The sequence below is a fragment of the Schistocerca nitens genome, chromosome 2 (genome assembly GCF_023898315.1).
Source record: "Schistocerca nitens isolate TAMUIC-IGC-003100 chromosome 2, iqSchNite1.1, whole genome shotgun sequence".
NCBI lineage: Eukaryota > Metazoa > Arthropoda > Insecta > Orthoptera > Acrididae > Schistocerca > Schistocerca nitens.
The window spans coordinates 1,156,029,949-1,156,057,872 of NC_064615.1; the positions used below are offsets into that span (position 1 = coordinate 1,156,029,949).

A 27,924-nucleotide genomic window follows, 5' to 3' on the forward strand; every position below is an offset into this window, starting at 1 on the left:
TCTCTCGAATCGCTATAGCTTCTGCTGTAGAAAATGAGAAATGTGGTGGAAGACGAAATTGCTTGGAATATTTCAGTTTCTGAACAAGAAATACACGTCGTACTGCTGAAATCTCTTGCAAGCACAAGCCATTAGTATAAACATGAACAATGTTCGTCGAATACGACAGTTGAGCTGTAGTAGAGAATTTTGAGGTTTACAAACATATGTAGTAATGGAGTACGAAATGGGCCTATGTAGATATGAGATTGAATTCAACCGCAGGTGTTACACACCGGATCTAATGTTTTAACTAGTCAGCAATTAAGACGCTACATTTCCGATTTGGATCTTATGTGCGGAAGAATTTATCTTACATCCCGTAGGAGGGTGATTGATCTACTGTTGGACTGCTGTCCCTCTAGACCAATAAATCTACTCGCCGAGTACTTAGTCGTCATGCACAAAATCTAACGAATTCTCTCTGGTCTGAATTCCAGTTACGGTTTCTGAGTTTCCTTGTTGTACTCCACACATCAGATATCTTAATATCTCTATTCATCGTTTCACAATATTTTATCCAGATAAGACGTTTTTAGTTTTCTTTGCAAACCGTTAGTTTCGCATCCGTCTTCTAGCAGTGCAGATTGTCTGCTGAAGATAAGGAGAGCTTATATTGCTTAAATGGTACTCCACGTTGCTCAGTAATTGTGAGGATTCCGTATCCCATGTCACAGAGCTTTTAATCTATTACGGAGAAGCATGTCGTTTTTGGGATAGAGAGATCTGTCACATTTAACACATTGAACAATGTGTAGTAGGATACGTGCTGTGGATCCGTTTCTGGCACAACAGCTACTGTATTCTCCACGATTGTTTGAAAGAGTGCCAAGGAGTGTTAGGGAAGAATTTTGCTGTCGGTTTGTCATCATAACATTAGGGAAATGATCGGATCCTAATGCATCATGCCATATTAAGTAGAAACATCATCATCTGGTAACGAACATAACGTGATATCGTCAACAGAGCTGCCTTTGTGGGGGAAGACACATCAGGAGAGGACAGCCATCGTTGACAATTGACAGTATGTAAACAACGAAATCGGTAGCACCCGTCGTAAAGGGTGTGAAAGCATTTATTACAGAAAATCAATTTTAGTCACCGAGTAACCACCTTCAGTGCAAATATTAAAGTCTTGGAGACCCACATAATAATAGCAAATATTACAACTTCAAGTTGGGATAAAATGCCTCTGAGCACTATGGGGCTCAACATCTGAGGTCATCAGTCCCGTATAACTTAGAACTACTTAAACCTAACTAACCTAAGGACATCATACACATCCATGCCCGAGGCAGGATTCGAACCCGCGAATGTAGCGGTCGCGCGGTTCTAGACTGAAGCGCCTAGAACCGCTCGGCCACTACGGCCGGCCAAGTTGGGATCAATATAGAAGAACATGGCTGTTAACGAACAGATTGCTCTTCTATATTGTATACCGAAAAGGAGCATCGTCTTACTGTCACTGTCCCACAGTGCAGGCTCAAAATATGAACATTTCACAATATGTCTTGCTGTGGCAAACGGACACAATCGTTTGGTGTTTTTTGCGTTTGATATGGTGTATGGTGTGTCTTAAGAGACTTCTGGAGGCACCATTAATTTATGGGCGGTTCTCAGAAAACACCCAAAACTTTTTTCATGTATTCTTTCTACCAAAACCGAGCCGCGGATTCTAAGACGGATTTTAATAGCATACGACTGGAGTTCCTACGATATACTCCTACAATACCGAGCCCAGATAACCTTGAAAGTTGTTTTCATATCTTTATCCGTTTCCGTGAGACGAAGGTCGAAAGTTACCCTACTTGAACAAGTAAGATATGCATGTGTAACGGGGTGTGAGGCGAAATAGTAGTTTATACGGCGGAGATTCAAGCGTTTTGCAAGGCAAAGTCGCTGGCAACTGAAATGTACTGCTTCAAGTTTATGAGGTGCACCTTTGGTATCCATAATCGATGACTGAGCGGAGGAAGCCCTAGGGTACGTTCAAGAGAATGGTGGGCTCCACACACTACAAAGTTACATCTACAGATATCGTAATGTTAATGCTGTTTCCTGATTACAATAGATATGTGATCATCCCATCTGAAGCGCGTTCCAAACACCACAGACTACAGTTACCCGTGGGAAGGAGACACTATGTAATAAAATGGATGAATTACACCGTCGCAACCATCTCCGGTTGAAGAGAACTATCGAACATTTCTGAGTTGAAATTGTTAGGTCGTTGACATTGTAATAGCGTCTTAATGCGTAAACGACTCTGTCTAAAGCCATGCAAAGATATTCAAGATCATGCTGTACAGGATTCAAGACGCTGAATTGGCTTCAAGACCGTGGTGTATAGGAGAAAGGTATAAATCATCTGCAACCCGGAGAGTTTCAGTGCCGGGTGAAATGATGTTGTCCGTGGTCCGTATCTCGTGTGTAGTTTTAAAACATATAAGGGCTGGGCATGGAGCACTGAGGCAGTCTTCTCTAGGTTGTACGAGCAATTTGTTCTGCAGTCAGAGCACTGTGTCTTAGAAAGGTTTGAATACCAAACAAAAACGTCTCTGGAATACACATATCCCTTAATTTTTGTAGTAGAAGTGAGTTTTAAACATTGTCGTGAGCACTTTTACGTCGATAAACGCTAATGCAAAAATGTTGCCTAGTGTTGAACGTTCGAAAAATTTCAAATTGTATAATACGAAGAACGCATAGTTCCCGTTACCCTTCGGAAACCTCACCTGGTTTTCTGAAAGCAAATACTTCTATCGCAGCTACCACTCTGAGTGGGTCTTAATAAACTATCTAAGGGTCCTTCCGGCTCAAGACAACGTTGTACTTCCGGCCTTTGCTTTAGGTCACGGAGCTGGAATGATTATTTGAACTGTTCAGTGAGGAGAGGAGTTTCATCCAAATACCCTCCAAAGTTCGTAGAAACTTTGTCAATGCACTATTTGGCTAATTAAACAGCGAAGGATGGTGAACATGACCCACTACAAGGACAGAGTTCGCCGAGGACTGCAGCATTTTCTTCAGCTCTTTTAGCTGAAAAGGTGATCACAGAATATGGCCAGATTCTACGGCTACTGGTGGAATAACGGGACTGCAGTCGTAAGACAAACATTTGGTCCGGGCTCCATTTGCGATTTCTGAGTTTTCATACTGTATTCAACACATCGGACAGCTTAATAACACTATTCAACGTTTCACAATAACTATTTGTTTCAGATGTTCCTGACTTTTTTTTTATTTTTACAACCTGTAGCATATGTCTTCCAGCATTGCAGGCTGTCTTTTTAAGATACGGAGATCTTATGTTACTTACGTGCTAACCAACGCTACGCAATCATTGGTGAAGATTCCGTATTCCATGATATCACAGGGGTGTTAGCGTGTAACGAAGAAGCGTAATACGTTGTGAGCCGAAAACGTAGTTTATGAAGTGGCATAGCACCGATGAACAAGTTGTAAAGTGTCATCACTGACATCAGAAGAGTTCTGGGAAGCCCACGTTGTAGTGCTGAAGCACAGGGCAAGTTTTGTGCGCGTTAAATCCTCTGTGAGGTGTAAAATTAGTCGCGCAATATTTCAGTTTCATATAAGTAATGTATCAAAATTTTACTGACTCATAAAATTCTCTTCATAAGAGTGACTTGCCCTACTGTGGCTGGCAAAAGTGGGGAAGTTGCGGAAAAATGCTTCTACTGGAGGACGAAAACGGCGGACACGCTGTTGTTTAAAAGACTGACAGAAAAGTGGAGTACCAGCTGCCTCATCTTACTTTTCTGAGCACCTTTAAAAATGTCCCAAAAATTTTGGCATTCAGGCAAATTCGCGCGCTTTTTTATGCAGAGAGAGAATGTTAAAACAGCAGAGGAAAAGACACAGACATACTGGAAAATAGTAAAAGATGGTTGTGGCATAGAAAGATCGAAGGAGACATTAGGATTGCGAGAGGAAGAGAGTGTACAGTGGCATAGTTTCGTAGTTGACAGTGCTAGGAAATGAGTGAAGGAGACTGTGCTAGTGATACAGGAGTAAAGGGAAGGTGCAGTTGAAAGGGAATGACAGCCAGTGATAAAGAGAGACAGCGTCTACGACAGTGACATCGAGGACGAGAGAAATAGCGACAGTGAGAAGGCGGCGGCAGTTTGAATGGGTGAATGAAACAGTAGCAGTAATAGAGAGCAAGAGGGAGACAATTACAGCGAGGGGATACAGTAGTAGTAGGGGTGCGGGTTACAGTGACGGGGGGTTTGTTGGAATGAGAGATGCGTTGCGGGTTAAACAGAGTGCGAATATGTTCGCGTGCAAAAGAATTTGGGAAAATTTTAAAGGCGCTGAGGGAAGTATAATGAGGCAGCTGGTAGACCATACTTCAGTCAGAGTCATTTCAAAAAGGAGAATATTCGAATTTTGTGCCCCGATAGGAGCTTTTTCTCTGAAACGAATTTACATATCTTGCGATGTTAGCGTTGAGATCCCCACAGAGCACCAGAGGTTGTTCAACCTTTACCAACAGTGCATTCCACTCAACTTCGCTTACATTGCTTTACGGGGAGAAACATACCGATAACAGGGTGAATGATACGAAACGTAATTATATCTGTGCTTCTGGTATCTACAGTCTTATAGTACGGGAACTGATCTGTGCTTCCAACCACAGCAGGACAGGGACACCGCCTTTCCACTCTGGCCTGCTCGACCTGATAATAAAGAACTCTCTAGAAATGATACGTCTGTCTTGTGCCAAAAAGGTTTCGGAAACGCAAGCTGCAGATATAATTGGATATGAAATCTCTCGGAAGACTTTCTTCATTTTCTTTGGCTGACCGAACGCTCCACTGAACGACCCCGAGAACCGTGATAGGTGATAGCACATACAGTTCCATTTCTTAAATCTCTCATGTGTACCTCTACTTTGGTGGGGAAGAGTACCTCGGTTGTTAATGTGATGCTGCTGGTGTTACGCGTGTACTGATAGTGGCTGCCAATCTTCGTGAACGTCGTGAAGGTTACTTGCGTGCCTGCTTCATGACATGTCGTTCTTTCCTGGGGTAGAGGAGGCAGGGGGATAGTCTGTGAGTTTCCGGCACTCTTCATGTGATATTTTGTACTTTTATGGTATTTTTCAAACAAATTGAGGAAAGGATCAAGTCCATGTGAGAGCTAGTCCACAAAAAATTCCTAACATACTGACTGCTCTGCAGCAAGAATATGAGGCGGTGTCATTTTGCTGTCTGAATACATAAACTCTGAATCACACGTGTTCTAATGTTCTTTTGTCTTCGCAGGTGCTTTACAGCATTCTGTGCTGTCTGTGTCTTCCCTGCAGGAAGAAGACACGTGATTTGCGGCAGAAATCAAAGAAAGCACGTTCGACGGAAGTCTATGATTACAGAAATGTGGACATGGAGAAGGTAAGCACTGAGCAAGTCTAAGTTGTATGAAAAATTCCACAATGAAGCCAACGACCAGTTACATTACAGTTAATATAGTCACTGATACAGCACCATACAGAATCTCACTGTATCAGCTTCTGGACTCGGCTAAACTCTCTCAACTTCTCGTCATAAACAAGCCATCGCCAAACGACAGCTCCTCCTGCAGTGCACACTCACCCCACCGTTTTGTAAGTGCATTTTCAGTGACAGTGAAATAAGTGTGGGTCGAGCCACGTAACCCAATTGCAGCCACACGTCTTCGTATCCATCACCCCCGTAACACTAGCCGCTCACTTTCTTATGATCTTCGGATCGGCGTAATAGCTATACCTGCTTACAAAAGGACTCGTTATAACTGGTGAGAACGGTAACAACACTAATGGTTGGAATTAAGCTAGTAAACTGAACCGAAGAAAACATTTCGGCTATACACGTACGCATCCCGGACCGACCAAAACTTCCATATGTCGCATATTGCCCATATTTTCTATGTTCGCATTTTGTTGTGCATGCGGAGGGAGAGACTAATTATTACAACCATCACACAGTCTGTGTTTATACGATGTCTGTATATTACATTACAATTTCCTTCAGTCAAGCATGCAGTCATTAACGGTTTGAGAAAAGAAGACCGCGTACTTACGTTCTTCCTACTAGGAGGCAATTACTATACCTAATGTGGCAATCAGTCGCAACGCTGCGGACAGCAATATCCTGTCTTTAGTAAATAGTAAAGTGAAGTACGCATGAAGGCAACCGAAAATTACGTTCAGTCGATATTGTTACAGATTTGTGGGTCAAACGGTAAAAACATGCCTGGTAGGATCTAACATCGCTCCTTTTGAGAATATTCAGGAGTAGCAATTGATGAATGGTTCAAATATTTAGGAAAACTTTATATCTTTTAATGGATAACTTCATTTCCATTTGTGGATGTAACCCAGTCATGTCACACAATCGCAGACTACGCGGTATTAAAATAGGTGCACAGTAGATTGTAAAACGTCTACAGTTATTTACGTCATCAATACTCTTCCCAGCGTGCTACTGCGAGGAATGTCACATGTTTCCCATTTCTGACATCATGATATTAACCATAGCTATATGACAGAGCATTATTTTCATGAGGCCATCAATAAGGATATGCGTTTAGTGTACACAGATGGCTTAAATGGATCTGAGAACTATGGGACTTAACATCTGAGGTCATCAGTCCCCTAGAACATAGAACTACTTAAACCCAACTAACTTAAGGACATCATACACATCCATGCCCGAGGCAGGATTCGAACCTGCGAACATCGCGGTCGCGCGGTTCCAGACTGAAGCGCCTAGAACCGCTCGGCCACACCGGCCGGCTGTACACAGATGTGTGTTCCTTATGTGATATTTGATGTAGCAGGCTTATTCTGAACCAGAGAGTCTTCCAGTCTTTATGTTCTAAACAAATTTTCAAATTCGTCTCATTCGTTGGTAGCATAGAGATCACAGTGGGACGATGTCAGCTGAATGAATTTGCCTTCTGCGGGCACGCGCTCCATCGACTATACCAACCAAGTACGACACACGACCTGTCCTCACAAGTGTACTTCCACCAGTGCCTCATTTACCGACCTCCAAACTTCACAGAAAGGCAAAGGTCTCGTACTCGAGTTTCAGTCCGGCATATTCCGGCCTTCATATTTCACTACGTGTTTACTGTATATATCTGTCCACATTTGCTTCACATATTCTAAACCTTTATTGTACATACAATTTTTCTCCTTTAAAGCGCCAGGTTAACTATTACAGGATGCCTTAGCAGTAGCCATATTACCGTGCCACAGTTTTGTCTAGTGTTTTCCATTCTTGTAGCTCTTAGTTCTCTGCCTTATTTGATGTCTTAATTTATAACCGCCATCTGTAGCACCGTACTTCACATCCTTTAAACGACACAGTTATGGACTGCATATGTTGTATAAACTCTGCTTCAGTATTGTAAGTCAAGTGTTTAGAATGTTCGCATGTGTTAGAAAAATATGCAACCCACTCTTCCAGGTTTATGGCCGCTTGAAAAAGAGGAGGTTGTCACAAGTGCCTTCTGTGTTTGAGATATTTCCCTGCCAATGGACCCCAGAATCAGCCAGTCACATCAGGAATGGAGATAATAGTGTGGATTGTACGCTGAAGGGCGGCTATGCAGAGGTAAGTCAATATCAGTACAGCCGTGTGAAGTAAACTCGAAGAAAGGGTAAGAAAGAACGAGAGCGAAGAATGACCAAATAAAGTATCAAATTGTATGCTTTGCAGAATCTGTTACTCTGCCGGATAACTCTTTCATTTGTACATGAAGGACTAAATAAGAATTGCATTTGATTACAATCCAATATTAGTATCGTGCAGTGGTTACAAGAACCTAAGGTAATTCTAAGGTGCAAAGGAGCAATAGTACTTGTGCACTAAGCTTCGTCTGTAAAACTGTCAGGGTTTCGGAACGTATCACTCGTCTCACACGCAATAGTGTTCTTCCGCACTCCACCTTAACCAAATAAGAAACAAAGGTTAACAGTGACTCAGTGCACCAAAATCTGGCAAGAGCTTTCGACGTGCTACCTCAGTCTCCAGTAGGCAAGATATGGACATAGGGAGTGTTAGTTTGGATACCTGTACTTCCGTACATAGGTAAAAGCGTATACCATCAGTTTAAAAAGAAGACGAAAGATGACTTTGATTTGTGTGCAGTAATTTCAGGAAGTAGTACGTATCCACTGTAGAAAAATGTACACAAGGGCACAACGATATAACGTATGTTACAGTTCCAGTGCCTGTGACGCTTACCAAGAGCTCATGCAGGAGAAAGTTTAGAAACTTGAAGAATAGTTGATAAGAAAATAAATAACCGGAACAGAGAACACAGACGTGTTAGAGAAGGTATTAGAGCGTGGGGATTCTTAAACAAAAGATAACAGTGCTGTCGTAGAGACCCCCTGTAATGTTCCAGAATCGAAACTCGAGGTTGATTAGGCAGTGTCAAGGAACACAAATTTAAATGACGATGGTAAGAATAAGCTAAGAAAAACTAGTATGATAACAAAGATAATTATAAACATTAATTTACATTTTCGTTAGTAAGCACTCTCACTTGCAATTCCCTACGTATTTAATTGTGTACTGGCACTTCAAATTTATCTGATGTTCTGTCATAAGTTAACTGTTTATTGATGCCTTAGCACTAGTAGCAACAAACTACAGGTAAGTAACTAAGTGTGCTCCATAACTATCTTCCTTTGTCTTTTCCCCTCGTATCTCTTAGATCTCTACCTTATTCGATATCTTAACTTTCAGCACACATCAATAGTACCGTACCAAAATTCTTTTAAAACTACAATTATGGGCTACTTATTGAATATATAGTCTGTTTAATTATTACAATTAAGATGTCTAAACTTTTATATTTGCTGCATACATGACGTCTTGTCTAAATTAGTGATGGTAAAAATAAAACTCCACCAGGTTCGTATATTTGGGCGCTTCAAGGTGATAAATGTGGACGAAGAAATTCCTCCGTCTGTTTCCCACGATTTCAAGCTTCCTCTAGAACCTCGCAACCGCCGGAAGAGACGAGAGAAGAAACAGGAGAATCCCTCTGATGTAAGTCAATATTATTACTACCATGATAAATAAGCAGGAGGGAACAGCCAGACAGCGTGAGAGGGAAGAATGCACAGATAGTATTTCAGATGGTATGCACTGCGGAATCCGCCACTCTGCCAGGTAATACACTGAAAAGACAAAGAAATTGGTACACCTGCCTGATATCATGTAGGGCTCCTGCAAAGCACCCAGAGTACCGCAATACAACGTGGCACGGACTCGAGTAACGGCTGAAGTAGTGTTGGAGGGAACTGACAGCATGAAACCTGCAGGCCTGTATATAAATCCGTAAGAGTTCGAGGGGATGGATATCCCTTCTGAACAAGACATTGTAAGTCTCAATAATGATCATGTCTGTCTCCAGCTGCACACGCCTCACACCATTACTGAGCCTCCACCAGTCCCCTGCTGACATGCAGGGTCCATGGATTCATAAGGTTGTCACCATACCCGTACACGTCCATCAGCCCGATAGAGTTTAAATATAGAGACTCGTTCTTCCAGGAAATATGTTTCCACCCATCAACAGTCCAATGTCGGTGTTGACGCGCCCAGGCGAGGCTTAAAGCTTTGTGTACTGCAATCATCAAGGATATGCAAGTGGGCTTTCCGATTCGAAAGCCCATATCGATGATGTTTCGTTGAACCGTTCGCAGTCTGACACTTGTTGATGGCTCAGCATTGAAATCTTCAGTAATTTGCGGAGAGGTTGCTCTTCTGTCACGTTGGACGATTCTCTTCAGTCGTGGTTGTTCTCGTTCTTGCAGGATGTTTTTTCGGCCACATCCATGTCTGGGATTTGATATTTTACCGGACTCCTGATATTCACGGTACACTCATGAAATGATCGTGCGAGAAAATCCCCACTTCATCGCTACTTCGGAGATGCCGTGTCCCAACACTCGTTTGCCGGATATAACACCACATTCAAACTAAGTTAAACCTTGATAACCTGCCGTTGTAGCAGCAGTAACCAATATAACAACTGCACCAGACAGTTATTGTCTTATACAGGCGTTGCGGACCCCAGCGGTGTATTCTGCCTGTTTACATATCTCTGTATTTCAAAACTCATGCCTATAGCACTCTCTTTGGCGCTTCAGTGTATTATTGGGAATCGCTCAAGCTCCATACGTGCTTTCAGAGCATGAGAGACCGCAGCTGACTCTCAGATTTACAAGAAGAACAGAGAGAGACATTCACTCTACTACTGACCAATAATATTATCCTCATCTTGTACAAGGCCCTAAGGTAAAACTAAGGTTGCATGCAAGAATATAAATGTTGAAAGGAATGCTAGGCTATGAAACTGAAGAAGAAGGAAGATGAAGAACAGTACACATAGGGAGACGTGGCTTTAGTATAATTGGTGTAAATTAATCAAAGAATACGATATTAATATGTTCGGAGTAATTATGCATCATCTTATAATATAGCAGGACAGTGTGAATGGAATATGAATTTAAAATATGTAAAAAACAATATATCGAGACACTGATAAACATATAGTAAATAACTCTAACTGAAGTATTGTTAATCAAGCGTAGTATTTCAATCTGGCAAAAGGTACAGTGTAGCAATATCAAAATATATTTATATTTTCGTTAGTAATCTTCCTTTTTTAAATATACCGGCACAGTTACGGTAAAATCGCAAGTAGTAACCACCAAAAACCATCGAAGACGTTACATATCATACGGCTATAAAAGGATGCGTCCTGTTTTTAGATCATCATTGTCTTTCTTGGTTTCACTGTTTTGCATGGTCTAATTATTTTACGTCATGACACGCCCTATCCCACTGTATACACGATGGTCTGATTATTTTTTTCTAACGTGCCCGTATCTTCACAATTTTAACACACATTAAAAACTGTATTTCACGTTTATTACAGCCTACAGTTAAGCCTTAGTTAATTAATATGTAATCCATTTATGAATGCTGAGACAGACGTCTAAATATTTCTGTCCTTTACACATATGCTATTCTAGCTCAGTCACTAATGAATGATAAACTCGAACCTCCCACAGGTCAATTTTTCTTGGGACTTCGGTGAGGAAGAGGTGGCTGAAGGGATTCCACGTTTTGAGGACGATACTTCCGAACTGAGTGCTCAACCAGAAATTTTACCGCAGAAACCAGAGACAGAGTTGTTCGATGCTCCGCAGGAGGGCCGTACTGAGGTAAGTCAGTAGCATTACTACCATGAATAGTTAGTATCAAGAAATGGCCTGACAGGGTTACAGCGGAGAAAAGCCAATTACACGTCTGACTGCATGCATTGCAGAATCACCCTCCCTGCGAAATTTGTTTATTTATTTGCAATGTCTCACGCTCCAGACATTCCTACATGACAGCAAAATGCAGTCGATAATCAAGTTTACATGAAGGACTGTACAAGGGATTCACTTTATTATAATTCAGTAATACTAAAGTCCATTGGTTACAAGCTGTTGAGGTAAACTTCAGATCGAACTCAATACTACTGTTGAGATACAGTAAGCTTCAGTTGTAAAATTTCCATGAGTTCGGAATGCCACTAGCGTGACCCATGTCGGTCTAAAAGGAGTTGGGATGCACCGATTATAGACGACAGCCTTGTAGAGTCGCAGCTGGTCGAGCTCTACTGCTGGCCAGACTCTCATCTGTCCATCGGTGTCGTAAGCTCGAGGCAAACGTGTAGGATTAGAAGCTGGCTTTCAGTTTGCGACGATCGCATTATACACGCAGTGCGATTTGGAATTGTGGGCCGAGCGAGATTGAAATCGGTTGCCTCATTATTAACGCAACTACGACGAGGACAGTGTTGAGCGATTTATGGAAACGTGGAGTACATAAATCCGCGTGGCAAAAGTGAAATTATCACAGAACATACTTCTTGCGGAAATAAATCCTTGTTTACCTTGTGTCTTTAAGAAAGATATAATGCTTTACTGAAGCATATGACCGTATCAAAGCTGGACTGTTCTGATTCTTGCCACTAAGCTTAGGTTGACCAGTGGCTGCCAGTAGATTGCGTCCTCAGCCATTTTGTGGGAGAAACGGACGAGGTCGGCTACAGGCCTCACTGTACTGTAAATGTAGACCGCCGTTGCACAACTTGTCTCGTCAACACACACTAAACAGAGGTATCATTGCGAAGACGTATCAGTAGTAAACGGAAAAGCAGCGATGTAGTTCTGTAATTGTGTGACATTAGGCAGACCTATTTGTTGAAATGATGTCTCGAATCCGACATCCAGATGTCAGGGGATTTGAAACCAAGAGCTGGAAATAAATGACTATGAACGCCACTAATTAACATGTTGTGTGGCAGTAGGGGATAGATAAAGCAGACAGAAGGAATCACAACATCACAGTGATTGTAGCCGACTAGATGGTGAACGTGCCACCTAAGACAGATAATAGAAACGGAATGACTATTACACCAAATCAGTATGCGTGGTAACGGGTACGATGGTTCAATTCTTGTAAAAGTTGAATAGTATAATATCTTTTTGAAATTTACTACTGTGTGGTTGATGGTGTTGCACTGGTTATCTGAAATCCTGAGGAAGTCGAATACTTTATTGAATGACACGAGCTGGGACAGATTATATACGGCTAAAAACGCTCCTCACACTTATTTGCTGGGATGATTTGACCGAAGAGAGTGACGCACATAAATGCACGCAAAATAGTTCCACGTGATAACACAGTAATAATTCTACACTCCTGGAAATTAAAATAAGAACACCGTGAATTCATTGTCCCAGGAAGGGGAAACTTTATTGACACATTCCTGGGGTCAGATATATCACATGATCACACTGACAGAACCACAGGCACATAGACACAGGCAACAGAGCATGTTAATGTCGGCACTAGTACAGTGTATATCCACCTTTCGCAGCAATGCAGGCTGCTATTCTCCCATGGAGACGATCGTAGAGATGCTGGATGTAGTCCTGTGGAACGGCTTGCCATGCCATTTCCACCTGGCGCCTCAGTTGGACCAGCGTTCGTGCTGGACGTGCAGACCGCGTGAGACGACGCTTCATCCAGTCCCAAACATGCTCAATGGGGGACAGATCCGGAGATCTTGCTGGCCAGGGTAGTTGACTTACACCTTCTAGAGCACGTTGGGTGGCACGGGATACATGCGGACGTGCATTGTCCTGTTGGAACAGCAAGTTCCCTTGCCGGTCTAGGAATGGTAGAACGATGGGTTCGATGACGGTTTGGATGTACCGTGCACTATTCAGTGTCCCCTCGACCATCACCAGTGGTGTACGGCCAGTGTAGGAGATCGCTCCCCACACCATGATGCCGGGTGTTGGCCCTGTGTGCCTCGGTCGTATGCAGTCCTGATTGTGGCGCTCACCTGCACGGCGCAAAACACGCATACGACCATCATTGGCACCAAGGCAGAAGCGGCTTTCATCGCTGAAGACGACACGTCTCCATTCGTCCCTCCATTCACGCCTGTCGCGACACCACTGGTGGCGGGCTGCACGATGTTGGGGCGTGAGCGGAAGACGGCCTAACGGTGTGCGGGACCGTAGCCCAGCTTCATGGAGACGGTTGCGAATGGTCCTCCCCGATACCCCAGGAGCAACAGTGTCCCTAATTTGCTGGGAAGTGGCGGTGCGGTCCCCTACGGCACTGCGTAGGATCCTACGGTCTTGGCGTGCATCCGTGCGTCGCTGCGGTCCGGTCCCAGGTCGACGGGCACGTGCACCTTCCGCCGACCACTGGTGACAACATCGATGTACTGTGGAGACCTCACGCCCCACGTGTTGAGCAATTCGGCGGTACGTCCACCCGGCCTCCCGCATGCCCACTATACGCCCTCGCTCAAAGTCCGTCAACTGCACATACGGTTCACGTCCACGCTGTCGCGGCATGCTACCAGTGTTAAAGTTGCGATGGAGCTCCGTATGCCACGGCAAACTGGCTGACACTGACGGCGGCGGTGCACAAATGCTGCGCAGCTAGCGCCATTCGACGGCCAACACCGCGGTTCCTGGTGTGTCCGCTGTGCCGTGCGTGTGATCATTGCTTGTACAGCCCTCTCGCAGTGTCCGGAGCAAGTATGGTGGGTCTGACACACCGGTGTCAATGTGTTCTTTTTTCCATTTCCAGGAGTGTAGATATAAAAGTGTTACCACTGCATGAATACAAATGTGTGATACGTATCGAAACAGAAAACATTAATGAGAAAAATATTACTCAACAAGACGATTACTAGTAATGCATTAGGAAGTAATTCCATTTATTGGAGGTTAAACATATGAAATTATACGTATAACAGACATCAGTTAAGTAGAAGAACAACATCTGTTGGGGGAAGCGGATGTAACTTTATTGGAGTGAATTAAAACATAAATCTTTAACAACATCAGAGCAATCATACAAGTACTGGTATATGACACATGAACGTGAAAGACGTGTGAACGTTTTATACGTGACTAAACAGTTTTATTGTAAATGAAATTAATTATCTGGACAACTGAGAAATATGTTTCCTTTTAATTCCAAACGATATCACGATTATTGGCTGTATTACTTAACTTTATACATGATTCAGAGTAGTAATAAAAGACATATATATCGACATTTTCTTTAGCAAGGTCCCTTCTTTAGAGTTGAGTGCATGTTTTGCTACGTAGTTGCTGTACGTCTTTATGTGTCCTATTGTAAGAAGTAAACAAAAACCATCACAAACATTACATGCCATGTAGACCACAGAGAATGTATGAAGTTTTTAGATCATCATTCTCTTAGCAAGTTTCATTCTTCTGAGTGATCATTTTGTATTACGGATTGCACGAAGCACTGCATGGGCAACCTGCTTCTTATGTTCGAACCTGAACGTATCTTAACAATTCTTACTTTCAAGCGCCCGATTAACTATTCCTTCTTGCCTTACCAGTATTCACGTTATCCTTCCTGATCAGTCTGGCCCATAAAAGTGTTCCCCCTCCATTACATTCCTGTACCTGTTAGTTCTCTACCTCCACCTTACCTTTTAACAGACATCTGTAGCACTGTTCTTCAGCTTTATTACAACCTACACATAGAGATCTCGTATAACCCACTTTAGAAAGTTAAGTCAGTGTGTATGGTTCTCTGTAGGTTAGACGCTTGCCTTTACAGCTGAGTCAGTGATGATGAAGTCAAACCATCCACAGGTCCGCGTCATTGGGCGTTTCGACGTGACCAATGTGCTAGAAGATATTCCACCGCTCGAAGACGACGCCTGTAAGCTGACTGTGAACGCCGAGACTATTTGCAAGAAAGCAGAGGTGGAATTCGTTGATCTTCCGAAGGAGGATCCCGCTGAGGTAAGTTAGTGTTATTAGTACAATGAAGAGCTAGCAGGAATAAATGGCCAATCAGTTTGGAGCAACGAAAAGACAAATACATCTCAGACTGTGTGTATTGCAGAAACAGCCACCCTGCCGGACGATAATTTTCGCGAACCTCTCACAATCCGGATACCTTTCACGAATGTAAAATGTAGTCGACTGTCTCGTTTACATGAAGGACTAAACGAGAGATTCACTATATTATATCGTAGATTACACTCTAAGACAAAAGAACGACGCACCACAAACGAATTATGAGAATGGGAAAGATATCGGTAGACGTGATGTACAGGTACAGACAAACAAATGACTATGCTTTCAAAAAAATTGGATGATCTTAACAAACTGAGCAAGTGAGAAACGCGTTGGTACACCTCTGGACCTTCTCCAAGCAGTTGGTGGCCTTGGCATTGATTGACATCATTGTTGGCTGCCCTCCTGAGATATCCTGCCACATTCTGTCCAGTTGGCGCGTTAGATGTCAAAATCCTCAGTTGGTTGAAGGTTCCCTTCCACAATGCTGCAGACGTTTTCAATTGAGAAGAATTCTGGCGAATTTGATGGTCAAGTTAAGGTTTGGCAAGAACGAAGACAATCAGCAGAAACTCTCGCCCAGTGCGGAAAAGCATTATCTTGCTGAAATTTAATTCGAGGATGGTTTGTCATAAAGGGCAATAAAACGGGGTGCAGAATACGTTCGACGCACCACTGTGCTGTAAGATTGCCACGGACGACAACCAACCGAGTCCTGCTATGAAAGGGAAAGGCACACAAAGCATTATTTCTGGTTGTCAGTCCATACGTCGGGCGACATTCAGATTGGTATCTCACCGATGTCTGGGGTGTATATATGCGTATTCAGCTGGGTATCTCTTTGAGACGAGTAGAATTGTCTTCAGCGAAGAAGCTCTCTCGAGTTGAGCACCGGTGACCAAAGAAGACGTGTCCCAAGAAGCCCCTGGCTGCCGCCCTCCATACAGTCTGACAGCCAGGAGTGACGGTCTGGGGCGCCATTCTTTTTCACAACTGGAACTACTTGGATTCCATTCGCGGCACCTTTACAGTACAGCAGTACGTCGACGATATTCCATGCAACGCTTTGTTGCTATCAAGGGCTTATATTTCAGCAAGGCGAGAGTTTATACTGCCTCCTTTCTTGCTTGTCAGATCCTACCATGGCCGTTCAGTTCGTCGGCTCTCTCCGCAATTCAGAACGTTCGGAGTGTTATGCGTAGGGTCCTCCGTCCAGTTCCAGATTTTGAAGCTCTAACACTCCGATTGGCAGAATATGCCACGGTGCCAGCAGGACATCCAGTAACTGCAGTAATCTGTGCCGCGTCGAAAAACTGCTGATATAAAGCCCGGAGGAGGAACAGCGCATTATTGACTCCCTCAATTTGTGAAACCCTTTCTCTTACGTAAATAATTCAGTTTAACTGAAACTGTAGTAATTTGTTTGTCTATATATGTACATCACTTGCACGTGTTACATGTCTGGTGAACTCTTTTTTTTTCTTGCTTCTCACAATGATCCCAATAACAATAAACAAGTTTTGTCCACTCTAGGTGTCCTCCTTCGACATATGCCTTTCAGTGGTCTGTGAAATTCGTTTCACAGTACAATGTGTTCCTTCTTACCCTCGTCTAATTCCTCTTTCCTTTCGATAATATTTACTTCAAGCTGGTGCTCTTTGTTGAACCTGTCCGTGCACTGTATCCCAGTTGCAGTTTTTCCTTTCTTGCTTCATACTGTCTTGCAATCTGAACCCTAGGTATTGATTTATGTGATTGAGTTTTTTCCAAAGTTTTCTTAAATTTTCCTGTTTCTGTTATTCTCACTGTCAAGTTTAGAGTTCTCCATTATTTTTAAACTTGTGTATTCACATCTGCTGGCTTAATTTTCTGTATTTAGGTATTTTCTTCTTTCGTGAATAAAATTCATTACTGATGAGTTGTCTTTTCCTCCATTTGATCCTATGCATCTTTCATTATCACATCTCTCGAAACCAACCGTTCGTCATATTTTGCAATACATCTCCCTTTCTGAATCAGCGGTTGCCTAAACCTCCCTTTGAAACACTCGATAGTCTTCTGGTATCTCCAGGTTTCCAAAAGATACATAGCTTCCTTTCACTGTTTAAAAAAAAAAAAAAAAAAAAAAATTAAACTGATTTCTGTGCACATTTTTCCAGACACCTTTCTTTATAATTACTTGCCCATAGCTCATGGTGCTCTGTTATATTTTATATTGTCCTGCTCTCGAATTCCTGCCTTGCATCAAAATTGTTTGTTTTCTCCTTTCATGCAATGAATATGTTTTTCTATTTAAACTTTATTTATTTCCGCCTTCTAATGATGTACAAGCTAGCAGCCTATCGTACTATCATCATGTGGGTGTAGGACTGATGTTTATCTGGCTACTCATGTTCATCTGGCTACTAAGTTGTTCGGCCGCAATCCTATTTTCTTGTACAAAAATAAATCATCTCCTGAGAAATTTCCTTTTGCTTTCAGCTGTAGGAAGTACCCACACAACAAACCCCACCTCACTGACCAAATTAGCTCCATTTAGCAGCAATACGTGTATCAGAGGGAAGTGCCTAATCAGGACGCCAACGAGCACCTTACTTCGTTCGTCCCGCTGGCTGTAATGAGGCACGCCTCAGCCAGGTAGCAGGCTTCACCAGTGAGGCAGCTGCATACACTGACACTTTACACTATACGCCGGCAGCAGTGTGTTGTCTTTTCGTTTGCAATTCCATCATTTCATTGCAACAGATTCCCTCATACCCTGACGCCCAGCGCAATATCACATATTTCCGTATTTACTTTAAGTTATGTTGGGTGTCCAGAAACCGCAAAATGCACTGAATAAGCAAATGTGCACTAGGGGAAGGAGAGGAAATGGGTAATTTTGGAGGACTCGTAACAGCTGAAATCAAACAATGCTTATAACTGACACACAGTTCTTCATTGAATAAAAGTAAACCACCGGGTTGGGTAATTCCCAGTTACTAGACCGCTCGCAAGCAGTTGAACTATCCGTTTTAGATTAACATCAACAAATTCAGAACAGATAATTCGATCACAGTAACAAAACCCACATCAGACTGACTTACAAGCAATGAATTACATTGAAAGGACAACTTAATTAATAACCTGCCAGAAATCGTATCAGTGTGTATCTAGTTAAAGTCCCGTTGCTAATAGAGAGATCTTCAGCGGTATCCCATTGACCATTGTGCGATAGACGAAGACTTGTTTGTAAACAATTTACTTCTCTTTTATATTTTTTAACGGTTAGCAGCCGTACTGTATTCTCTGAAGGCTGGACTTCTTAGTATCATTTTAGCGCTTCTCTGACGTTAACAGGACGTTGTGCTCCTGTCCTGGATTTGATTATACTCTGCTGCTACAACTCCAAATCTTCTATCATTGCTCGTGGAACTCGTACATGAGGCCATCTTTGGCGATTGAATGTGCTCGTATATTATAAATGTTGTGAGGCTAGTCTAAGGTTTTCAATTTTCTCAAGCAGTTTAGTGCTGTTTTGTTCAACCAACTAGCCTATCATGAATGACTTCATTAAGTTCATTATGTAAGTCTCTGGCTCTAGACCGTCGGAGTTCTTTGAAAATGAGTCTCATGCATCTGTTTCATATGACTTGAAAAGATTTTATATTTGTCTAGTGTACTGTGCCCCAAAACTAACTTCTGTATGTCATGGCCTTCATCGTGAGTGCCTCATAACGTCTTATTTTTGTATTGACGATCACGTTTCCGCTGTCTAGTAAGTCATGTAGGGCATCAACTAGTCTGATCGTTTTTTCTTTCTTAACTTGTATGCGTAATTTGAATATAAATTTATTGTCTAATAATACACCTGGCTATTTGACCTGATTGGTCCCCTGTATCTGTCTGTTATTGATTTGCAGTCGGCCCCTCAGGTCTGGTCTTCTTGTGGAGAACAGGACTATGCGTTTCTTATCAGCACTTACACGCACCATGTTATATTTTGTCCGCTGCTCTGTGACAGTTAGATGCCTCTAAAGGCGGCCTATGGCTGCATTCACTCTGCCTCAACATCGTTTGCTAAATACCCCAATTACAAGTTTATAAATTGTAACAGACCGGAGACGACATGTAAAAGTGTATTATTTATTAGCTATCAGCTGTTATGAATATCGTTAAAGCTTATTTTTATTTCTTCTTTTCTTTGCTATACACCCGTAATAACAAGAATGGTATTCCATATTAACTGTTTGTTCGTCACAGTGTCTGGTTATACTTTGCTACTATTATTTTATTATGTCGGTCCTAGGTGAAGACTGATTTTGTCCCAACTATAGCTATGCTGTTTGCCTAGGTGGACGCTGCTGATAATGAAAAACCTCGTAAAGACGTGGAGGAAGGGGCAGCCGAGGATCTCAGCAGCCTTGCTTCGGTTGCTGCTTCCAGCAACTGAAGAAAAGATTTATTTGTTCCAATAGTTCATGTTTGTTTCGAGTTTTTTGTTCTCTTCGAGTTATTTGTTCAGTTTTGTTCTTTGTTCTTGTGTTCGAGTTTTATATTTGTTCAGTTTTGAATTTTCATTACTAATCTTTTTCTCATTTATATACAAAAAATAAATCTTTCGTTTTTCGTCAACTGTTGTCTACTTCTTTAAGTGTGTTACTGTAAAATGAGAGTTTATGAACATAGTTTCTAAGAAGTTCATTTTCATGTATTTAACAGCAAGGAATTGTAGACGCTTTACATTCTGGAAAGTGATCAAAGATAGCTATTTAAAATAAAACAACACAGCCTGCTGTCAACCGAATGCCAAACACATAAGCCCCTCGTCCACAGCACCAAATACATTGTCACCTCACGGCTGAGCCATTTTATGTAGTCTTATAGACGTGGGTATAGTACACTTCTCATTTCGTAGACAGCCAGACGCCATTCAGAGAAATAATATTCAGAGAAATAATATTCAGAGAAATAATATTCAGAGAAATAATATTCAGAGAAAGAATATACAACATCGATTCTATTTCTACTTCAGGCGATTGTGAAGATGGGACTAGTACCCCAAAAATCGATCGTGGAAAGGTGTATATATATATATATATATATATATATATATATATATATATATATATATATATATATATATATCCTTGTTGCCACAGGATACATTATTTGTAATTGATCACCATATGCAGCTGTATTACCACCAACCACTACGATGTGCATTCAGGATAGTCTAAGGCACTTGAAAACCTCAGTACAGTGCCATAAATAGGGTAAACATGTACCTCCACCTGTAGCGCATACTTTAGCTTAGTGTACAATACCATATTCAGTTCACAATGACACACTTCATATGATGCTGATAAGCTCAATTTAATTTTATAGTTTTTAGAGTGGGTTGGATAAGTGTGTGTAACGAGGTGTAACACCGTATCTCCAATGACTATGGGTAAAATCATGGCCCGGAAATTTTTCCACACTTGTGAACAACTTATATGGGGGTATATACCGGCCATAAGATGTTTAGGACTCCGTTAGATGAAACATTGATGGAACTTTGCGACGAACTCTCAAAATCTACTTCTCCTACGAAGCTTACTTCCATGTAGCAGATGCGTACATATCTGAAGATTGCGCGTTCGTACCGATATAAATTGGCGCCCTCAATCTGATGTTTGAGAGATTTGTAATATATTTTCTGTGATACTCCTTGCGCCCTTCCAAGAGTACAGTACCTTTCTACTCGTAGTTTGTTTAGGAATATTGTATACATGCTCTATACGAATTTCTCATCTCCATCTTCCGTTGATACACGGGGTAGCTACTTCAGGAAAGGCAGTTGGAACAAGTTAAACTGTTAATAAATGGCAAGCTCTCACGGAAGAGTGTTTTTTTTTGGTGGGGGGGGGGGGTGTTTGAGGGCGCTCAACTACTGAGGTCATTAGCGCCCAGTCACAATTGTTAGAGCACATAGAAGCTAGTAAAACTCAAGGGGGGGGGGGGACACCAGAAAGTTCTTACAAAGATGCAGATAAAATAAGTGAAAGAGTTAGATGCCTTTGGACAAGCCAGTGAAAGTAATAAAACGAAGAACACGAGCAGCTGCTCGAGCGTCATCAGCTAAAATATCCTGTAAAGTAGATGGCAGAGACAGGACAACACGAGATTGACTAAAACTGGGACACGACAATAAAACATGGCGCACTGTCAAGGCATGACCACAAGGGCACTGCGGGGCTGGGTCACCGGAGAGCAGGTAGCGGTGGCTAAACCGGGAATGCCCAATCCGCAACCTGGTCAGAAGGACCTCTTCTCGCCGAGATGGTCGGGAGGAGGTTGTCCAAGCAGTTGGGAACGGTTTTTACTGTCCGGAGCTTGTTTCCTTGAAGTGATGACCAAGTATCCCACCACAATGACACAAGCCTCTTACAAACAACCCCACTAATGTCAGCTGACGGGACACAATGGGAGGCTGGCCGAGGCAGGAGGACTGCAGCCTTGGCTGCAGCATCAGCAGCCTCATTCCCAGGCGCTCCTACATGGCCGGGAACCCACAGAAAGCTGACAGGAGAGCCATCATCAGCAAAAGAATGGAGGGACTGCTGGACCCGTTGCACCAAGGGATGGACCGGATATGGAGCTCCAAGGCTCTCAAGAGCACTGAGTGAATCAGAGCAGAGTAAATACGATGAATGACGGTGGCGGCGGGCATACTGAACGGCCTGATGGAGAGCAAAAAGCTCGGCCGTAAAGCTGGAACATTGGTCGACGAGCCGGTATTTAAAGGTGACGGCCCCGACGACAGAGGCACAGCCGACACCATCGGCAGTTTTGGAGCCATCAGTGTAAATAAAGGTGTGACTGGTAAGTCACGCACGAAGTTCAACAAACCGTGAGCAATACACTGCAGCCAGAGTACCCTCCTTCGGAAGCGAGCTAAGGTCGAGATAAATATGAACCGGAGCCTGGAGCCAAGGTGGTGTCGGGCTCTCACCCTCTCTGAAGGTGGTAGGGAGAGCAAAATCCAATTGTCGAAGCAGGCGACGAAAGCGGACTCCAGGGGGCAGCAGGGCAGACACATACAACCCATACTGACGGTCGAGAGAATCGGCGAAGAAGGACTGATAAGAGGGGTGGTCGGGCATTGACAACAGCCGGCAGGCATACCCACAAAGCAGTACGTCGGGCCAGTAGGTCAGTGGTAATTCGCAGCTTCAGCATAAAGACTCTCGACGGGACTAGTGTAGAATGCTCCGGTCACAAGACGTAACCCCCGATGGTGGATGGAGTTGAGATGGCGTAAGAGGGATGGCCGAGCAGACGAGTAAACGAGGCTCCAAATTCCAGCTTTATATCGGACTATGGACCGATACAAGCGAAGCAGGACAGTGCGATACGCTCCCCAAGATGAACCACTAAGAACTCTGAGGACATTAAGGGAACGTGTACAACGGGCCGCCAAATAAGAGACGTGCGAAGACCAACAAAGTTTCCTGTCCAGTGTGGGCCCTAGAAACTTAGTTGTTTCCACGAATGGGAGAACAACGGGACCGAGATGTAAGGATGGCGGAAGGAACGCTTTATATCGCCAAAAGTTGATACAAACCGTCTTCTCTTCAGAGAACCGGAAGCCATTTGCCACACTCCATGAGTATAGGCTGTCTAGACAACGCTGAAGGCAGCACTCCAGGAGACATGTTCGCTGGGCACTGCAGTAGACCACGAAGTCATCAGCAAAAAGAGAGCCTGAGACATAAGGTGGAATGCAATCCATAATAGGATTGATCCCTATGGCAAAAAGGGCTACGCTCAAGACAGAGCCCTGAGGCACTCCGTTCTCCTGGAGGAAGACGTCGGACAATACAGAACCCACACGTATCCTGAACTTTCGATCTGTTAAAAAGGAATCAATAAAAAGGGGCAGACGACCGCGTAGACCCCACCTGTGCCTAGTGCGGAGGATACCTCCTCTCCAACTGGTGTCATAAGCCTTCTCCAAATCGAAGAACACAGCTACCGTTGGGTGCTTTCGCAAAAAGTTGGTCATGATGAATGTCGACAAGGTCACAAGGTGGTCAACAGCGGAGCGGCGGCGACGAAAGCCGCATTGAACATTGGATTCTTTAATCTCGACGGCTACTTACCAAACTAACCGAGCGTTAACCATGCGCTCCATCACCTTACAGACACAGCTTGTAAGAGAAATGGGGCGGTAACTAGAAGGAAGGTGTCTATCCTTCCCGGGTTTGGGTATAGGAACAACGACAGCGTCACGCCAACGCATGGGGACCTGACCTTCGGTCCAGACGCGATTGTAGGTACGAAGAAGGAAGCTTTTGCCTGCCGGAGAAAGGTGTGCCAGCATCTGAACGTGAATGGCATCTGGCCCCAAAGCAGAGGACCAGGACAGTGCAAGTGCACGTTCGAGTTCCCGCGCAGTAAAGGGGGCATTGTAAGTTTCCAGATTCGGCGAGTGGAAGGAAGGTCGCCGAGCCTCTTCTGCCTCTTTCTGGGAAGGAAGGCAGGGTGGTAATGGGTGGAGCTTGAAACCTCCGCGAAAAAGCGGCCGAAGGCGTTGGAGACAGCCACAGGATCAACAAGGACCCCATTACCTGAATTCAGGCCAGGTACCGAGGAGTGGGCCTTAATGCCCGACAGCCGGCTCAGGCCACCCCAGACGACAGAAGAGAGAGTAAAACTGTTGGTGAAAGAGGCCCAACAAGCTTTTTTGCTGTCTTTGATGACTCTACGGCATTGCGCTCGGAGTCGTTTGTATCCAATACAATTCACCAACGTAGGATGGCGGCGAAAGGTGCGTAAAGCACGTCGTCCAGCACTGATAGCGTCTCTACAAGCCTCATTCCACCAGGGGACGGAAACGCGACGTGAAGAAGAGGTAGTACGTTCGGCAGCATTGATGATAATAGCCGTGAGGTATTCGACCTGACTGTCACAACTGAGAAAATCGTGGTCCGGAAAGGTCGCCAGGGAGGAGTAAAGTCCCCAGTCAGCTTTCGGTATGTTCCAGCTCGAAGGATGTGGGGATTGGGTGTGGTGCAGGAGACGAACGACACAGGGGAAGTGGTCGCTCGAATAGGTGTCAGAAAGGACATACCACTCGAACCGACGGGCAAGAGTGGTAGAACAGATCGAGAGGTCCAAGTGGGAGTAGGTATGGGTAGAGTCCGAGAGGCCAGTATTGAGGCAGACAAGATTGAGATGGTTGAAGACATCCGCCAAGAGTGAGCCTCTCTGACAGGATGCAGGAGAGCCCCAAAGGGTATGATGGGCATTGAAGTCGCCAAACAATAAAAACGGCGGAGGAAGCTGAACAATCAGGTGCATCATGTCAGCCCGACTAACAGCGGATGACGATGGAGTGTAGATGGTACAAAAAGAAAACGTAAAGGCAGAAAGAGTAATACAGACAGCTATTGCTTGCAGTGGGGTGGTCAATGGGATGGGATGGTAATAGACATCGTCCCGAACGAGCAACATGACCCCACCATGAGCTGGAATACCGTCCACAGGGGTGAGGTCAGACCGCTTCGAGGTATAGTGGGTAAATGCAATACGGTCATTTGGGCGCAACTTGGTTTCCTGGAGACCAAGGACGAGCAGACAGTGCAGTCGGAGGAGCAGTTCTAATTCCTTCTGATTCGATCGAATACTTCTTATGTTCCAATGTAACAAAGCCATCGCTAGTCAGAAAAAAGGGGGAACGAAACGGGTGAAGAGCTGGTCACTTCGACAGCTGCGGAGGGCCAGGTTTCGAGGGAACAATGCTACAACCGGCGGGAGGCGGATCCTGTTCCATCGAGTCATCGCCAGCTGCGGCCACTGTCCCAGGTTGCGTAGGAGGGGCAGCATCATTCGCTGACAAGAGGCCAGTTGAGCGCCTCGCAGCAGAGCGTCCCGGCGAAACTGAGGATGGCCGGGAGTGGCGACTCACGGATGGAGCGTCAGACGAAACGCGCTGGGGTGGAGAGGGGGATAGAGACTTCTTGTTGGAGGCCTTCTTGGAAGACCGATGAGGCACGGGGATGGCGGGCTGGACCCGAAGAAGGTCCTCACGCGCGGGGTCTAGTTTGGAACGCCGGACCTTGGAAGCCGGGGTCCGGAACGTTTCCCCGATAGACGCCTGAGAAGAGGATCGCTTCTCAGGCGGCAGAGGGGGAGGAGGAGGAAGGGTGGCCCTGGGGCAGAGGGGGCAGGGGCCGCGAGGGAGGAAGATTTGGAAGGGAGGGATTTGGGAGGCGGAGGCATAGACCCCGGACGGGGTGAGGAGGCGGAGGGGGGACAGGATAGGGGTGAGGATACTATGGAAGGAGTGGACACGACTGAGGCAAAGGAAGTTGTCAACGTCACAGGATAGAGGCGGTCATACTTCTTCCTGGCCTCAGAATAAGAGAGACGATCCAAAGTTTTTAATTCTCGAATCTTCTTCTCCATCTGATACGTGGGGCAGTCTAAAGATCTAGGCGAGTGGATGCCAGGACAATTGACGCACTGAGGTGGTGGGATGCATGTATGTTCCTCACGAAGAGGACATCCACAATCGCCACAAAGTGGCTCAGTCTCACACTGTGACGACATGTGCCCAAAGTGCAAACACCGAAAACAGCGCATAGGCGGCGGGACGTTAGGTCGGACGTCGCACCGGTAGCACATCACCTTTACCTTCTCCGGGAGAACGCCCCCCTCGAAGGCGAGGATAAAGGCCCCGGTGTCGATGCGACGGTCTTTGGGGCCGCGCTGGACTCGCCGGTCGAAATGCATGCCTCGGCGCTCCAGGTTGGACCTGAGCTCCTCATCAGATTGCAGCAGGAGGTCCTGATGAAAAATAACCCTCTGCGTCCTATTCAGTGCCAGATGCGGGACAATGGACACTGGGATGACCCCTAGTCGGTCGCATGCCTGGAGCGCCGCCGACTGTGTGGCGGAGGTGGTCTTTATAAGAACGGACCCCGAACGCATTTTACTGAGAGCCTCGATTTCCCCAAAGATGTCCTCGATGTGCTGGACAAAGAACATGGGCTTGGAGGTGGCGAACGTCCCCCCATCGGTCCGAGAACAGACTAAATAGCGGGGGAAGTACTTCGCCCCAAGCTGGCGGGCCTGTTCTTCCTCCCAGGGAGTTGCCAAGGGGGAAAGGGCAGGAGAACCGGAACCAGAGACAGTACCTTTCTTTTTAAAAGACTCGGCCGTAGAGCGACCTGATACATGTTGACGTTTCATCTGCGAAACGTCCGCCCCGATACCACCCACTCCGACCAGGAGCTCTCCCCACGGGCGCCACCCAGCCTCAGCAAGGGCCACCTGGCAGGATGACCATTGACGGGAGTCCTGATGCCCCAAGGAGACGGGCATCTACTCCTTGGCCGACGTGGGGAGGGTGCAGCTCAGGTATCGGCAGTACGATCCCTGTGTTGTCAGGGGGCTACAACCTAGAGGGTACATGACGACCCCACCACAATGGGCTGGCTACTGTGCTGGATTTCGGGTGCCATGGAAAGTCCATCATGATCGTAGGTGCAGATGGGGACGCACTATGGGCGTAACTTGTGCAACCCATCAGGCGTTTAGGCCCAATTTGAGGAATAGTGGGTGTGGTTACAACGCCATTACAATGCTGAGTGCCAAGGTCTTAGTGCACTGAGGACCAGTGATACACCACGTAAGGCGTCCTTCCCCAAAAGGCTCGTACTTCTGTAGAATTTTGAAAAACGGAGGTCAAACCCCAAGGGGGACCATCACATGGAAGGCCGAAACGGTTGAATCTGCTTTTAGTCGCCTCTTACGACAGGCAGGAATACCTCGGGCCTATTCTTACCCCGGACCCGCAGGGGGGCTCACGGAAGAGGTTTGTCTCCCATTATTTTCAGGTATGGGTAACTGTATGGTTCAGTGTGAATGATACATACGCGTTAATGTAAGAGTACGATTTTTAATCCCTATAGACATGGAAACTGTTGGTTCTTTAACGCCAGTTTGATTAATTGTACTGCATCTTGCCAAGATAATACCAAAATTGTGATTTTATCCTTTGTATGCAATATCGTGGAAATACAGAACAGCGTCATAGGTCGACACAAAATTATTTTAGCTCTGTTAATCCTGGCTCTGCTTGATCTTTGTTATTCGTTGTGTACACCAGCTCACTGATCTCACCTTATTCATAACTTTGAGTGAGATCATTTTCGGAAACCTGTTCTGCTATCTTCACCCTGAATGCGATCAGAACCTTCGGAGTAGAGGTAATGTCGCTTGGAACATATAACATCCGAAAACTGGCAACCTAATAGAGCAGGGCTTAACAACTGGCCGGTTTTGAGTGCGAGTACTCGCGTCTGCTCAGGCCCGTGCTCGCGAGCAAGTGCAAGGTCGCGGAGTAGGGAGGGAGGGGAGGGAGGGGAAATGCGCGCGCACGTTTGAATAGCGTCGCAGCG

At 44.8% G+C, this 27,924-nt stretch overlaps 1 protein-coding gene across 1 annotated transcript in view; it reads left to right on the plus strand.

Annotated features, from left to right (window-relative positions):
• The window catches only part of LOC126235607 (dehydrogenase/reductase SDR family member 11-like), a 186,033-nt gene that overhangs the window by 128,452 nt on the left and 29,657 nt on the right, over positions 1-27,924 (plus strand). The window contains exons 6-7 of the mRNA XM_049944318.1: positions 5,328-5,453; positions 7,515-7,661. Of these exons, the coding sequence (XP_049800275.1) occupies positions 5,328-5,453; positions 7,515-7,661 (273 nt within the window). The remainder of the gene's footprint in view (positions 1-5,327; positions 5,454-7,514; positions 7,662-27,924) is intronic.